The sequence below is a fragment of the Carassius carassius genome, chromosome 10 (assembly GCF_963082965.1).
Source record: "Carassius carassius chromosome 10, fCarCar2.1, whole genome shotgun sequence".
NCBI classification, from domain to species: Eukaryota; Metazoa; Chordata; class Actinopteri; order Cypriniformes; family Cyprinidae; genus Carassius; species Carassius carassius.
Genome location: NC_081764.1, coordinates 34176299 through 34192394, shown reverse-complemented (window position 1 = coordinate 34192394; position 16096 = coordinate 34176299). Strand labels below are relative to the sequence as shown.

Genomic DNA, 16096 nt, shown 5'->3' with positions numbered 1-16096 from the left:
AAGTAACCTTACAACTTATTAGTCTGTTAAAAACATTTTCTACCAAAACAGACTGTACCTTTCTGGTCAGTTACAATGTAAACCACAACATAAAATCAAATGGCTCATTTCAAAGTTTAGAGAGGAATTTATTGCTTCTGTAATATCCTGAAGATCTAACGTGCAACTCCTACAAAAATAAATCAGACAAAACACAGAGAACTCCTGCGCCTCCCTGGAGCGTCAGACGTATGAAAGCAGCTGTTTAGACGTGGAAATGAGCTGTGGGCCGTGTGAACAGACGAGCGATGAAGGGTTAACAGAAGGCTAATGACTGTGGAGGAGAGAGCTGGAGAAACACTTCAGAGCGTGATGTGTGTCAAACAGCCAATCACACGCCTCTCTCTCCGCGTTTGGCTCAGTCTCTTCCTCCTACACACATTCTCTGGCTTTCATCATTCATAACTGCTGCTCTTCTCGTCTCCGTCTCACTAATGTGATCATCATCTTCCTTCTATCAGTCCCGTCTGTCTCCAGAGAGTGTCTCTCTGTTGTCTGAAGCAAATGTGCATAAATGAGAGCACAAAAACACCACAATATCAGTGCACTCAGCTTTAAAATGATGAAACCAAATTTTGTGTTTTTATAGTGGTTAAAATATCCTCGTGTCTCAACTCAACATGCAGAAGAAAAAAAAAAAAGTGTAATGCTGTTTTCAAAACATTAGCACAGCTGATCCAACCAATGGCTAGTGTTTGTGGGCGGGGCTATTGGTTTAACTGACCAATGGCACAAGGGGGGTGTGTTCAGGAACCAACTTGACAATGTCACATTATTAAAGTTAAATGCATCACAAAAGCCGCTTCTTTAAGGCTCATGGCTAATTAGCCAAAGTAATTAAACTGTATAAGACAACTTTAATCAGCGGCGCTCGTGCTCTCAGGTGAAAACACAATGACAAACAGCTGTGTGTCACTCCTGCTGGATGTTTGTTGTCTCATGTCCCTCACTGGGATCCATAGCGGCCCATCCATATGCCGGCCCTGCCACACTGGGCTCATTAGCACAGGGGATAATTAAACACACAGCTGTTAATGAGCAGCAGGAGACGACACACACACACACACACACACAACGAACCTCACTCCAGTGTGTTTATGGATGCGATTTATATTAATGCAGGTTCTTAAAGATTGTAATAATGAACTTCCCCTGAGGGAACGCTAACGTACATGTGTCTATCTTGTATCTGAATCACAAACAAACTCAAGGTGCAATAATTATACAACAGCAACATGATCACACACAGAGAGCGTGTCTGGACTTCAAACACGCAATCAAAAACCATCGCATTTATTAATTCACCTTTAATTCATCATGATCCTGTTGAAAAAAACATCTTAAACCAGCCTGAAGTGGCTCACTGGCTTCAGTTATGGTTAAGTCAACGTTTTTGTCTCTTGAAGAAAATTTCCTTTACATTTGTTCAATATTTTGTTGTCATACTCAGTTTTAGTTAATTTTACTGTAATGGTATTTCATTTTAACAGTTGATGCAAATATCAAAATTAAAAAAAAAAGACTACAATTGAACCACATTTTCAAACAAACCATAGTTTGGGGTCAGTAAGACTTTTAAATGTTTTTGAAAAAAGTATCTTCTGCTCACTAAGGATGGATTTATTTGATACAAAAAATACAGTAAAAACCACAAAAACTGTGAAATATTATTCAAATTTCAAACTACTGTTTTCTGTGTGAATAGATTGTAAAGTGTAATTTATTTCTGTGATGCTCCGCTGTATTTTCAGCATCATTCCTCCAGTCTTCAGTGTCACATGATCTTCAGAAATCATGAAAATATGATTTACTGCTCAAGAAACATTTCTGATTATTATCACTGTTGGAAACAGTTGTGTTGCTTCATATTTTTGTGGAAACTGTAACTTCCACTCACCTTCAGAAACTTGTAGAGGAGGAAAGTAAACCAGTTTGTTAGCATCTTCTCAGCCACAGATTCAGTCCTGAGGAGGAAAGAGTAAAAAATAAATGTCAAGGATTTATTTACTTGTGTACCGGAGTCTCTGAGGTAAACCTTTAAGAGCAGAGAGAGATGCTTTGAAGGCTTCTTCACTCCCCAATTTCCCAAACCTCACAACAAGAAAAACAGCCATTCCCATAACCGACATCTTTCAGCGGGATGTTGAATTAAACTCCCATCTGACATCAAAGTGCCCAGCTGAATTATTCCTTTAAAGCTTCAAAGGACACGAGCGCAGAGCAAACACGCAAAGCAAACTAAACTTCATTAAGAAAACACCAATTAAAAATATTTTTCTATATCTTCTGTCATTAACAGAAACCTGGCGCACAATAACAACCCTCTGAAAAAAGTCCCTGGGAATGAGGCTAATTACACGGCCTGGTAATTAACGGACCTTATTAGTGCTAATCTGCTCACGGCGTGCGAGAGGAGGCGTAGGTGAGGAATCTGGTGAAGTGTGCTTTTTTTACCATCTCTGCTGAATTATTCACTCGTTCTGACGCCAAGACGGATGCAGAGGAAAACCAGAAGAGCTCGACGTGAACCACACACTGCGAGGAGTTATTAAAAATAACTGAGATTAATTATTGTGCTGGAAACATCACTGGAGGAGTGAAAGACTGAGAACTGACTGCTCACATTTATTTGATCTTCAGGTGACGTCTGTCATGTTTGAGAGAGGAACAGAAGAAAAATATACTCTGAAGCCAAACTAGAACAGACTTATAACAGACAGAATAAAAACTCTCATTTTAGAGATATTGTTGAAAACGGCTTAGGAATGAATCACACACACACACACACACACACAAGTCTGGTCATGTGTTATATTAATAATGATAAACAAATTAAGGTAAATAAATAAATACCACCAAGAGAGATAATAATACATGTATACTGGTAAATAAATACATTAACAAAATAATAAATAAAGGGAAAAAAAGAAATGTAGCAATAATAAATAAGTTAGGGCAAACAAATAAATAATTAAAAGGGTAAGTGCAGAAACATTACAAAAATAATTAATTAAAATTATATATATAAATAAATAATGGTTTGGGGTAATATGCTATAATATTTAGATAAATATATATATATATACTGTTTAAAGAAAATTAAGCCTATTAAGGACCACTGACAAATACTACAGTGAAATTATTTTCATGACAATTAAACCATTTCTCATTAATGTAGTGGTACAGATACCTCAGAATAGGAATTAGCATGTTTTTGTATATTAATTGATTGAACAACCACTTTCATACAGCCATGTCTACTGTAATCAGTATGAAAAATACTTAATTTTCATGCAAATAATGTCACAATAAGAACGAGTCTTAATGGTCCTAAAAATAGGCCTAATTTTCTTTATGCAAACGTTTTTATCCTTTTAATTTTGGAGGAGAATGGACAATGTGGCCTAACATGCTATTATTAGATTCATCCAACAGATGTGAGGATGTGATTTTGTACTTTTGCTGTAAATAAAGCCAAAGTCTGAACTGTAGATGAAACGCTCAAATGCAAAAGGCCTGATTTGTTTTCTGTGATACTGATCAAGACTGACATGTGCGAGCAGCATGTTCTGGAGTAAAGTCACCAACTCAGCTCCTCCTCGTCTCCCTCAGTCTCTCATCACATCTCCTCCAGGAGCTTCATCTCCCACAGCGCTCCGCAGGGAACGAGTGTGTGCTCAGGTGTGTAACACCATCTGACAGAACCCAGAACCATGATGGGAGAGCAAATGTGACCCCTAGAAGTCAAACTCATGCTCATCCTTTTCATCATGTCCATGAACACCGTGTCCTCACCAGGTGCATCGTGGGAACTCTTAAACTGCAGATAAATTATGATTCCCTAACTTAATATTTGTCATGTTTTCCAGCACAAATATCTAAACATTCTTCAACCGAGATATATATTTACTTAAGAGGCAAAATTGCATAAGATATTAAATCTTGTTTTCTGACAAATGTATGGTGAGTTTCTGCCAAACTAGTTTTCTCGTGAATTAAGTACATTATTCTGACCCCATTGGCAGATGTTTTTTCTTATTTTAAGTACAATACTACACTTCTTGATAAATTTTTCAGAAAGCAAGACTTTTAGGGCTGTCAAGTGATGAAATTCCTAATTGAATTAATTACGTGATGTGCTGATTAATCTAATTAAATGCAAATTAATTGCACATCTATTGTGTCATTATTGTGTTAAATGAGAAAATCATTGAATAGATACTATAAGAATAGCTTTAGAAAAAATATTTTAATCAACATTGCATAACGATAAAAAAAGTGAAATTTGTTTTTTTAATTGATTTTGATATAAGAAATATTCTTTTTAAATAAGAAATGATACTCTCAATATGAAACTAAAACTGCCAATAGTTGGAGGCAAATCAGATCATTGACTCACTTGATTTGTTCAAACAGCTGATTCATTCAGAAACTAAGCTAGTGACTCTTTACGAATGAGTCACTGAATCACTTACTCACTTGATTCGTTCAAACAGCTGATTCATTCAGAAACTAAGCTAGTGACTCTCTTTACGAATGAGTCATTGAATCACTTACTCACTTGATTCGCTCAAACAGCTGATTCATTCAGAAACTAAGCTAGTGACTCTCTTTACGAATGAGTCACTGAATCACTTACTCACTTGATTCGTTCAAACAGCTGATTCATTCAGAAACTAAGCTAGTGACTCTCTTTACGAATGAGTCACTGAATCACTTACTCACTTGATTCGCTCAAACAGCTGATTCATTCAGAAACAAACTTAGTGACTCTTTACGATTGAGTCACTGAATCACTTGATTCTTTCAAACAGCTGATTAATTCAGAAACTAAGCTAGTGACTCTCTTTACGATTGAGTCACTGAATCACTTACTCACTTGATTCGTTCAAACAGCTGATTCATTCAGAAACTAAGCTAGTGACTTTACCAATGAGTCACTGAATCACTGAATCACTGACTCACTCGTTTCATTCAAAAAGCTAATACATACAGAATCGGAGCTAGTCGGAGCGTTCCAAACGGGATACATCGCCCTCCGAAGGGCACTTCAGAGTGAAAACAATCATGGCCGCCATATTGAAGGGTCATTCCAAACCGAAGTGCTCAAAACTGGCCACTTCAAAGGGCCCTTCAGAATGATGTATTTCGAAAGATACAACGGATGGACACTTCGGGCTCCCATGATCCTTTACACAGATTCTTTGCATGATGAAGAAGGACAGTTCAAGAAACGGATGTTTGGCCCCTATACCCTTCAAACCTTCATAGCTCTCACTCTGAAGGGTAAACCCTTTGAAGGGATTGGGACATAGGGATGAGCCCTTCCGAATGGAACGCAGGGAGTGACTCTCTTCACTGAATCACTGAATCACTGACTCACTCGATTTGTTCAAACAGCGAATACCTTAAGCAACAAAACACTGCTGTGTTACTCTGAGATGCAAAACAGTTCTGCTGCGGCTTTAACTAGAACTATTTTCACTTGTGAAACGGAGCAAAAACAGACAATATTGAGTCTTAAATTTAACAAAATGTTAACTTCGTTTTTATTGAGCTTTTGTATAAAATCAATAATGCAATTATTCAGAGAAACGGCTCTTGCTTGAGACACTGCTAATCTACATCATATGCTATAAATATAAGGTCAGTTTTTGCTTTCATATCTTGAATTTTGGCATCATGTAACTGATTCTAACAGGCTTCATCGTGCTTCATCATGCTCATCAACGGACAGCTCTGGGCGGTCCCAAACTTAATCGACAGCCCTACTTAACATCTCTTACTTGTGTCTTGAATGTTCAGATATTAGTACTGTAAAACAAGACTAAAACAGAGCAAGCTGATCTTTTTTTGCAGTGCGGTCCGCTTGATGTTCGTAAACACGGCGTACCTTCGCAGCAGGAGTTTGGGGTGGTTCTTGCTCTCCAGGTTCTTGTCGATGAGGTCAGACAGGAGCTGTTTCAGGACACCGGTGGCATACTCCATCTCACCCTGCAGGGCGCTCATGATGAGGGACGCCACGTTCCCGCGGTCACGCATGGAGAACGAGCGCTGGGCCTCTAGCGTCCGGATGAACGTCAGCAGAAAGTGCTTCTTATTCAAGAGCTGGCCGAACAGAGTCAGAGCCTTCTCCATGTTCGCTGGGACCTGAGAGAGAGAGAGACAGAGAAACACGTCAATCATCTCGTCCGGTTCAGCCCAAAGGTTAAATCCGTCACGGCTCGTACCTCCATCTCCTTCAGCACCGGATGGTCCTCTATTCCTGGGAAAAGCACTCTCATGGCGTACGTACAGTAATCCAGGAACGGGATTCCAGCTCCATCCAGATCCTGAGTCAGCTCATGGATATCAGTCTGCAGCTCCGCAAACGCTGGAAACAAAAACACGGTTAACCTTCTGAACCTCTGAGAGGAAGAGAAGATCTCCAAATTCTCCACAAAAGCTTCTAAAAAGAAGAAAAGTGTGTCTTTAGAATTTCAGTCTGTAGTCACTGAAATAAGTATAAATATCTTGCCAATTCTTGCCTATCCAATTCTCAACTATTAACTAGCATATTAGCTGTTTATTAGTAGTTATAAAGCACTAATATCTTATTCTGCATGACCATATAGTAGATCCCTAAATCTACCCCATACCTAAATTTATTAATGACCAGCAAATCAGAAGTTAATTGAAAGAATAATCTTAGCTAATAGTGAATATGTGTTCCCTGTTCTAAAAGTGTTTTTCTAGTTGACTGATAAAGAGTTAGAAGCAAGTCTTTTATTTTCAGCAGCGCCTGAGCAGAGAGACATGAAATTCTCCGTCTTCATTAGTTTTATAATCATTTATACAAAACGACTGGTAAACGAACAGTATAAGGAAAAATACTTTACCGTTTGCTTTTCTATTATTACTAACAGAAAGGAACACACTACAATAAGCTATATATATATATATATATATATATATATATATATATATATATATATATATATTAGTGCTGTCAATCGATTAAAAACTAGATTAATCACACATTTTTTCTGTGATTAATCGCAATTAATCGCAATAAAAAAAGAAATGTTTTTGTACGTTTTTTATATATTTTTAATGTAATAATTTCACAGTTAAATTTAAATACTTGTTTAAATGACATCTTTTTATGAATGAAGGCCAGTATTACTGATATTAATACAGCTACTGATTTTTTTTTTTTTTTTTTTTTTTTTTACATTTATTATTAGGCTTCAAAAATATAACAGTTTTTAATTTAAGTGAACTTAAAACAATGCTAACATAAACCCATAATAAATGTCATGTTTACTCCTGCCCTTCCTGTCTTAACAGTTAGGAAATATACAGAAATTTAATAAAGTTATCAAAGTTATATGCAGTCTGCACTGCATAAACTATAAATTAAATAGTTAATCCTTATTAAAGCTACAAAAGTTATTTAGTCAAGAGCAGCGAGTCATTTTCTCTGTTCCCTTTGTTCTTTAACTTTACTGACAGGAAGCTTTATTGGCTGCTGTCCCTTTAAGAGCAGAAGACACGCGGATCTCACCGTTTATATACTGTCTATGGATCTCGCCTTATTCTCTCACAACACTTTTTGTTCATTTTAGACTTTATATAAATCATTTAAGATTGCTCTTATGAGGATAATCGACAAAACTGGCACTTTGGGATGTTTATTGTTAGTTCAAGCGCTTAAGAGAACTGGATTCTGGCGCCCTGTCTATGCATTGTGTGTGTGTGTGTGTGTGTGTGTGTGTGTGTGTGTGTGTCTGTACGTGTGTATGTGTCACATAAGGGCATTCACAGACAGCGCTTTCTCTTTTGTCTTGCCGTGCTTGAAATGGTTAAAAGCATTTAAATGAATAAGAGCGCGAACATATAATGTAAAGCTAGCCAACGGATGGCAGAAAATATGGATGCTGCGTTAATTGCGTTAAATATTTTGACACGTTAAACCAGACAAAAATTAATCGCATGCGTTAACGCGTTAACGTTGACCGCACTAAAATATATATATATATATATATATATATATATTCTATAAGCTATATATTCAGCAAGAGAATTTGTATTGTATATCATTGTTGGTTAAACTGTATACTTCCTTTTTATTTGTTTTTAATAATTTCTTAACTTGTGAAAAAAGGATGTTCTGTTTATTTTACACCCCCAAAAACAAGTTAGGGTTATTTTTTTCATATCCATTCATTTACAAATTATTTACTTATTGTTTAATAAATATTATGTAAAACAAATATCTATTTGAAGCATGCTCAATTTGCTATAATTATATTAAAGTGCTATATCACATATATTGGTTTTATATCAACACTGGCCACCCGTTTTCTAAGATATGGGCATCTTTTTTTTGCACTGACTCCTGGAAGCTGCATAAAGCTGACCAATCAGACTGAAGCTTTCTGATTTGAGATTTGCCTCCTCTTATAAATCTATGGTGATTATCAGAAATGTCTTCTTTCGCTCCTAACCTTCTGATCCAGATTGCTACTGCTGCCACTCACCTAATCAATCTGGATGTTGTGCTTATTTATTGCCTCTTTTTATTCATCCTGGAGGACGCCTCATCACTTATCAGTGACCTGTCACTCTCACCTCCTGCTATCCATCTCTTTTATCCTCTCTTCTCTGTCCTCATCCCTCGCTCTGTGTCTGGAGACAGACAAGGTCATCACCTCGGGCCTGACAGAGACTGATAATGGGCGGTTCGTCTCACCCTCGTGACCGCGGCGGGAATGAGACAGGCGTTCGGTGCGTGTGTGTGTGATAAATGATGTGAGCATCATGAGGTCATCACTAACAGGAGACCAGAGACAACAAAGCCAATCAGAGAGAGAGAAAGAGAGAGAGACGCGACGAGCAAACAGAAGATAAAATTAAACTAGGAAAACCAATTGTGAACCATTGAAAAAGATTGAAGGAGAGTAATGAGATGGAGAGAATAAACAAATTAAAGAAAGAGAACAAAGGGTTGGACAAAAAGAACCACCAAAAAAAACTGTAAATGAATGCACAAAAAAAAGAAAGAAAGAAAAACAAAGAAAGAAAGAAAGGAACAATAAGCATGAAATCATGAAAATGGGATAAAGAGCAAAAAAAGAAAAAGGAAGTAAAAGAAGGCACATAAGAAAGGATCAAAAGTACAAAAGACAACATGGAAGAATAAAAATGTGAAAAGAGCGAAAGAAAGCATGAAAAAAAGAGTGCAAAAGTGAAAACCAAAGTCCAAAAGAGAGTACAGGTGCTGGTCATATAATTAGAATATCATCAAGAAGTTAATTTATTTCACTAATTCCATTCAAAAAGTGAAACTTGTATATTATATTAATTCATTACACACAGACTGATATATTTCAAATGTTTATTTATTTTCATTTTGATGATTATAACTGACAACTAAGGAAAATCCCAAATTCAGTATCTCAGAAAATTTGAATATTACTTAAGACCAATACAAAGAAAGTTTTTTTTTAGAAATCTTGGTGAACATGAAAAGTATGAGCATGTACAGCACTCAATACTTAGTTGTGGCTCCTTTTGCCTGGATTACAGCAGCAATGCGGCGTGGCATGGAGTCGATCAGTCTGTGGCACTGCTCAGGTGTTATGAGAGCCCAGGTTGCTCTGATAGTGGCCTTCAGCTCTTCTGCATTCTTGGGTCTGGCATATCACATCTTCCTCTTCACAATACCCCATAGATTTTCTATGGGGTTAAGGTCTGGCGAGTTTGCTGGCCAATTAAGAACAGGGATACCATGGTCCTTAAACCAGGTACTGGTATCTTTGGCACTGTGTGCAGGTGCCAAGTCCTGTTGGAAAATGACATCTGCATCTCCATAAAGTTGATGAGCAGCAGGAAGCATGAAGTGCTCTAAAACTTCCTGGTATACAGCTGTGTTGACCTTGGACCTCAGAAAACACAGTGGACCAACACCAGCAGATGACATGACACCCCAAACAATCACTGACTGTGGAAACTTCACACTGGACCTCAAGCAACGTGGATTGTGTGCCTCTCCTCTCTTCCTCCAGACTCTGGGACCCTGATTTCCAAAGGAAGAGCAAAATTTACTTTCACCAGAGCACATTACTTTGGACACTCAGCAGCAGTCCAGTCCTTTCTGAAGCGAGACGCTTCTGACGCTGTCTGTTGTTCAAGAGAGGCTTGACACAAGGAATGCGACAGCTGAAACCCATGTCTTGCGTACGTCTGTGTGTAGTGGTTCTCGAAGCACTGACTCCAGCTGCAGTCCACTCTTTGTGAATCTCCCCCACATTTTTGAATGGGTTTTGTTTCACAATCCTCTCCAGGGTGTGGTTATCCCTATTGCTTCTACACTTTTTTCCACCACATCTTTTCCTTCCCTTCGCCTCACTATTAATGTGCTTGGACACAGAGCTCTATGAACAGCCAGCCTCTTTTGCAATGACCTTTTGTGTCTTGTTCTCCTTGTACAAGGTGTCAATGGTCGTCTTTTGGACGACTGTCAAGTCAGCAGTCTTCCCCATGACCGTGTAGCCTAAAGAACCTAACTGAGAGACCATTTAAAGGCCTTTGCAGGTGTTTTGAGTTAATTAGTTGATTACAGTGTGGCACCAGGTGTCTTCAATATTGAACCTTTTCACAATATTCTAATTTTCTGAGATACTGAATTTGGGATTTTCCTTAGTTGTCAGTTATAATCATCAAAATTAAAAGAAATAAACATTTGAAATATATCAGTCTGTGTGTAATGAATGAATATAATATACACGTTTTTGATGATATTCTAATTATATGACCAGCACCTGTATAAGAAAAATGCAAAAAAAGTGCAAATGTGTGAAAGAAAGAAAAAGAAAGAAAACAAAGCATGCTGTAGAAAGTGCTAAAGAGCATGGAAGAAGGTACATAAAGCGCAAAGAAGTGCAAGAGTTCAAAACGAATTGAAAGAATCAAAGGAGCAAAGACATGCAACTAAAATTGTGAAAGAAAGCACAAAAGGCACAAAAGAGTGCAAAATGAAGTGTGAAAAGTGCAAAAGAAAAAGAAAGGAGTGAAACAGAAGTATAAAAGAAAATGCAAAAGAACGAAAGAGCAGCTGAAACAGCATGTGAAAGCATGAAAGAAGGTGAAAGTATCAGCTCGCTGGTGTATGCAGTGATGTCATGACGGCTGTCTTACCCTCTTTACACTCCAGAGCGACTCTGGACTCCAGATTGTGCATCTGCAGCTGCAGCCGCTTGAGCGTCCGGTCCGCGTCACGGGATTTACGCTTGTAAGCGATGAGGATGATGATGATGACGAGGAGAAGAAGACCTCCTCCTCCTCCGATCCCGATGATGGCGGGGAGCGTCAGCAGGCTGTCCGAGTAGATCTGCAGAGACCCTGGAGAGTATCGGAAACCTCCAGCCAGGATCTGCACAACACACACACAGAGAGCATCACACATCATATCAAACAATGATTGACCGGTGTCAAAAGAGCCACTATTTGGAAAAACAGGAACGTTCTCTTATGGAACACAATCCTGTTTAACTGTCAGAGGTGGTGGGATATGTACATAAAAAAAACAAAATATAAAAGTTTTGGTTCAATAAACAGACTATAACTAGAAGTGGACTTCATGAGAAAATATCAAAGGTTGAAGTCGATGGGGACCAGCATTCATGCAGTTTTGAAACAAAGCTTGAGGGTTTGCACACTGGTTTAAGGAGAGGGTCAAACATGCGAGTGTGAAGTTTTATATTGTGAGCTAAACCGCAGTCTCTCGCTGTCACACAGCTTCAATATGGGTCATGATATATAGGTCTCTGACGTTCTCCCTTCAGGCGTGTCTCGCACAGAAAGAGAGCAGACGGCTTGGGAAAAAACATGGGAGGGATGTTTTAATAATTCACTCATATAAATTATAATTGAACGTACATGTGTGGCAAATAAAGCCAGCTATTTAAAGATGAAACAGACTGCATGTAAATACAGATCTGCATCTCAGATACTTTGCAAACTCTGTGTAAATGAATACAACACAAAACACCAGAGAGCGACGACAGAAACTCCCAGCAGTAATCTGATGCTAAGAAACACGGCTGAAACGCAGAACAATGCACTCGGAGGAGAGAAAGAGGCATGGGATGAGACAGTGAGATAGTCGTGGGAAAGAGATCAGAGCGATCAGAGAAGAGGAGAAGGGAATCATTGCATGACACACTTACAGTGACTTTATGTTGTCCGGAGAGGTCTGGCGAATCACACATCAGCTGGGCCTCGGACACGGTTAACACACACGGGTTGTCACCGATCAGAACCGTGTAGTTTAACCTGTAGTTACCAGCAGCTGAAGGAATCAGATTCTTGCCCTGAAACACAAACACACGCACAAATGTGTTTGTTTTCATCAAATTATCATATATAGGACATCAGCCTAAAATACTCTGCCAGTGTTTCCTGCTAAACAAATGTACAAAAACAACCAGGAGTTGTTCTTTTATGACTTTGCATAGGTTCTTTTAAAAGAAACTTATTGTTGACTAAAGCTAAAGGTAAAGCATTCAAAATTATTTTTGTTCGCTGAAATAAAATATAAACATTAGATGAAAAATGAAATAAAAATTATAATATTTAATTGGGAAATATAGAATATAAAATAAGTTTAAGTATTAACATGACTGAAACAGAACTAAAAAAATAAAGCTAATTTACAAAAAAAAGGCAACTGATGAAAATATTAAATTTAAATATTAAATGTACTTAAATATAAAAAATGAAAATATTACAATACAAGCTAATTAATAGATACTATAAAATGTTATACTGTACTGTACTTTATACAGACTGGTTAAACTCCTATACATATTCTCCAGTCTGAGCATACAATGTGTTTGCTCAAGCAGATTTACAGCACACTTTCTCTCTGCCCTAGGGGCTTATGGGAAGGAAAAACCTGGAGGCAGAACCATGCATAAATATTTGCATGCTTCATTTAGAGACGTGTGTTACTGAAGGGCTCCATTTAACATGTAGACTCAACTCATACTGCACATTACCCAGAAGCATTTGCACGGGAAAATGTCATTTTTCTGAAATTATTTGCATGAGTGAAACACGAGCATTTTAATGAACTAGATCTATATATGTCCTGAAGTAAATGGCAGGGTGTTGCTATGCTGCTTACACTTCAGTTTCTTACTGGCTCAAGTCTAAAGAGTTCGCTCTTGAGTTTCACACGATATTCTGATCCCTAGAAATGGCTCAGGACCCTCCTTCAAGTCTCAGTGGAAATGTGTTTGCTTAGAAAAGTAATAACACTTCGTGATTTCATTTCTGCAGCACAAAGGATGTTGGATGAATTACGTGTGAAAATGTAATGCTTTGAGACGTCTTCTACACTTTTGTTGGAATTATTATTTTTGTACTTAAAGCCTTTATGTATAAAGCATCATAAAAGTAGTTTTAATGCATTAATTATGCCTTGTAATACATCTTATAATGCATTGTGCAATCTCATGAATAATTGTAACCGGAGTTAATACATTATAACATTTGTTTGTTACATTATGCCTTTCTGATTCAGTTATAATTATTTACGACAAGATTAAAGGAATTACAATGCACAATATGATAATCCATTACACACATTAATAACCCTTAATGCATTATACACAAAGGCTTTAAGTAAAGTGTTACAGATTTTTTTCTTACTATTCAGCTTCATTTTAATTTCAGCTTTAGTTTCAGTAATTTTTGTACTTAAATGCATGTTATTTTTCCACATCATTTGAATTTTTCTCTTACTATTTATATATATATAATTTTTTTTTTTAAGTTAAACTAAATGAAAATGATGAAATTGCTTCTATCAGACAAAACTGTTTTATTTTTTATGGTTTTAGTTAACTATAATAACTGTGGTACTATTATATGTGAGAAATATCACTCCAGCGCTGCTATTCTCAAGCACTGTAAAAACTGTTTAAATGCAATAACAGATACAGGTGGCCTTATAGTTGCAGTGTTGCTTTAAGGGGACTATTATGCTAAAAAATACAGAATGTCTCCAACAAGTGTAATGAGATCTCCTCACCTTCAGGATGAGAGGAGATCCCGGTTTGAGCTCCAGCATGGATGGGCTGAAGGGTTCAAACACAGGGTCTGGATAGAAGCTGAAGGTCTCGTTCACCACCAGCAGCGTCTGAACGTTATCCATGATGAAGCCGATCTCATCCGGCCCGCTGCCCGCCTCTGAGAAACCCCTCTCAGACCCCGCCACGGACGGCACCAGACACACCATCACCGTGTTACTGAGCACAGTGCAGTTCTGTGAGAGACAGCACACATCACACATCACTGAAGACACAACCACTGCTTAAGAGAAGAAAACAGCAGCGAGAGTGAGGTCAAAGAGAAGAAAAGGTCATGTTGGCCCTGGGAGACTTTCTCAGGGCTTTATAGAGCCATTTTATGTTCTATATCCCGTCAGCCGTTGACATTTTAAAGGTTAAACTGTAAAAAGGTAATCCAATGTCACATATACATGAAGAAAAACATGTGCAGGAACATAGTCCTTCAGTTGAACACTGGTTTGTTTGTTCCTGCTGCTTTAGAGCTTAGAGTGAACACAAAAACACCATAAAACTAGTCTAGTCTGCAGCGTTCAGCGTTTGGGGTTGGAAGTCTCTTCTGCCCACCAAGACTGCATTTATTCGTTCAAAAATACAGAAAAATCTGTAATATTGTGAAATATTTTTACAATTTAAGAGAGCCGTTTTCTATGTGAATATCTGTTAACCTAAAATTTATTTCTGCGATCAAATCTGTATTTTCAGCATCATTCCTCCAGTCTTCAGTGTCACATGATCTTCAGAAATGCTGATTTACTGCTCAAGAAACTTTTCTGATTATTAAATATGTTGAAGCTGCTTAATATTTTGGTAGAGATACTGAAAATCATCTCTTTAGTGGGTAAACTATTGCTAAACTATTAGGTAGGACTAAAGAGAAAGGAAAGGAAGGAGTAATGTGTTGATAAGTGTCAGTATGTCCGAGACTTACATGGACTGATCTGACGCTGCCGTACTTGGCTCTCATCTTGGGCTCTCTGACGGTGGCCAGGTTGCTGCCGATCGCCGTTAACAGGGTTCCTCCACTAACAGAGAGAAAGACAATAGTGTAAACCTCAACAAGACATGGACACCTCACACATCATTTTGATTTCCTTCTGAAGCTGCTTTATCCACTTCGGCTGAATCACAACTTGAGCACTTTTACTGCACTAACAGTGCGTACAAATCTGTTCAAGGTAGAGAATGTAATTTTAAACAAACTATATCACCATTTAACAGAGATTAGTCCTTTTTTTTCAGATTAAGAAATTAATACTTTCATTTTCACTTTTTTTTTAAAATCTTACTGACCCCAAACGTTTGACTTTTGGTAGTGTAAAATACCATAGAAATACCATTAAAATTTGCAATAAATTCCCTTGTTAGGATACTTTAAACAATCTCACATTTCTTTATAATGCAATAAAAGAAACACATTAGACATGTCAAGTTGAAAGAGCAGTCATTTGTGCAAGTGAATGGTGATTTTGGGTGTTGTAAACTAAATTCTAGGATTTCCAGCATAAAAGCAAACGGCTGGAGTATTAACCCGCTCTCTCTCTCTCCCTGAGGATGTGAAACGCTGTAGACGTCATTGTGAGTCTGTTTGCAGTGTTTCTCTGTGTCTGCAGGCTGTGGTGTAACTCAAACCTCCAGAGCTGCACTAGTGGACTTCTTCATCACAGAGAAACACTCTCATATAAGCCTCTGAATCACAGTGTGGTAACGAGTCTGACCTGGCGATGCTCCAGTCCGGCTCGATCTTCAGGATGCTGGGATCCTCCGTGTAGTTGAACTTCACCTCTGGGTTTCTGAGCTCTGCTGCGTTTATGTCCACCATCACTGGGGTCCCTCCTGTTCCCAAACCAGCCGGAGTCACACACACGATCTCACGGGCGCTTCGCCTGAACACACACACACACACACAACCACACAAAACCTCAAATCATGGAAAACCA

General features: G+C 38.0%; 1 protein-coding gene across 1 annotated transcript in view; it reads right to left on the bottom strand.

The window, feature by feature from the left end:
- The window catches only part of LOC132152209 (plexin-A1-like), a 107393-nt gene that overhangs the window by 8795 nt on the left and 82502 nt on the right, over positions 1–16096 (bottom strand). The window contains exons 16-23 of the mRNA XM_059561004.1: positions 15875–16042; positions 15088–15181; positions 14120–14353; positions 12252–12395; positions 11221–11455; positions 6270–6412; positions 5933–6189; positions 1937–2003 (exon numbers count right to left, since the gene is read on the bottom strand). Coding sequence (XP_059416987.1) covers positions 1937–2003; positions 5933–6189; positions 6270–6412; positions 11221–11455; positions 12252–12395; positions 14120–14353; positions 15088–15181; positions 15875–16042 — 1342 coding nt within the window. The remainder of the gene's footprint in view (positions 1–1936; positions 2004–5932; positions 6190–6269; positions 6413–11220; positions 11456–12251; positions 12396–14119; positions 14354–15087; positions 15182–15874; positions 16043–16096) is intronic.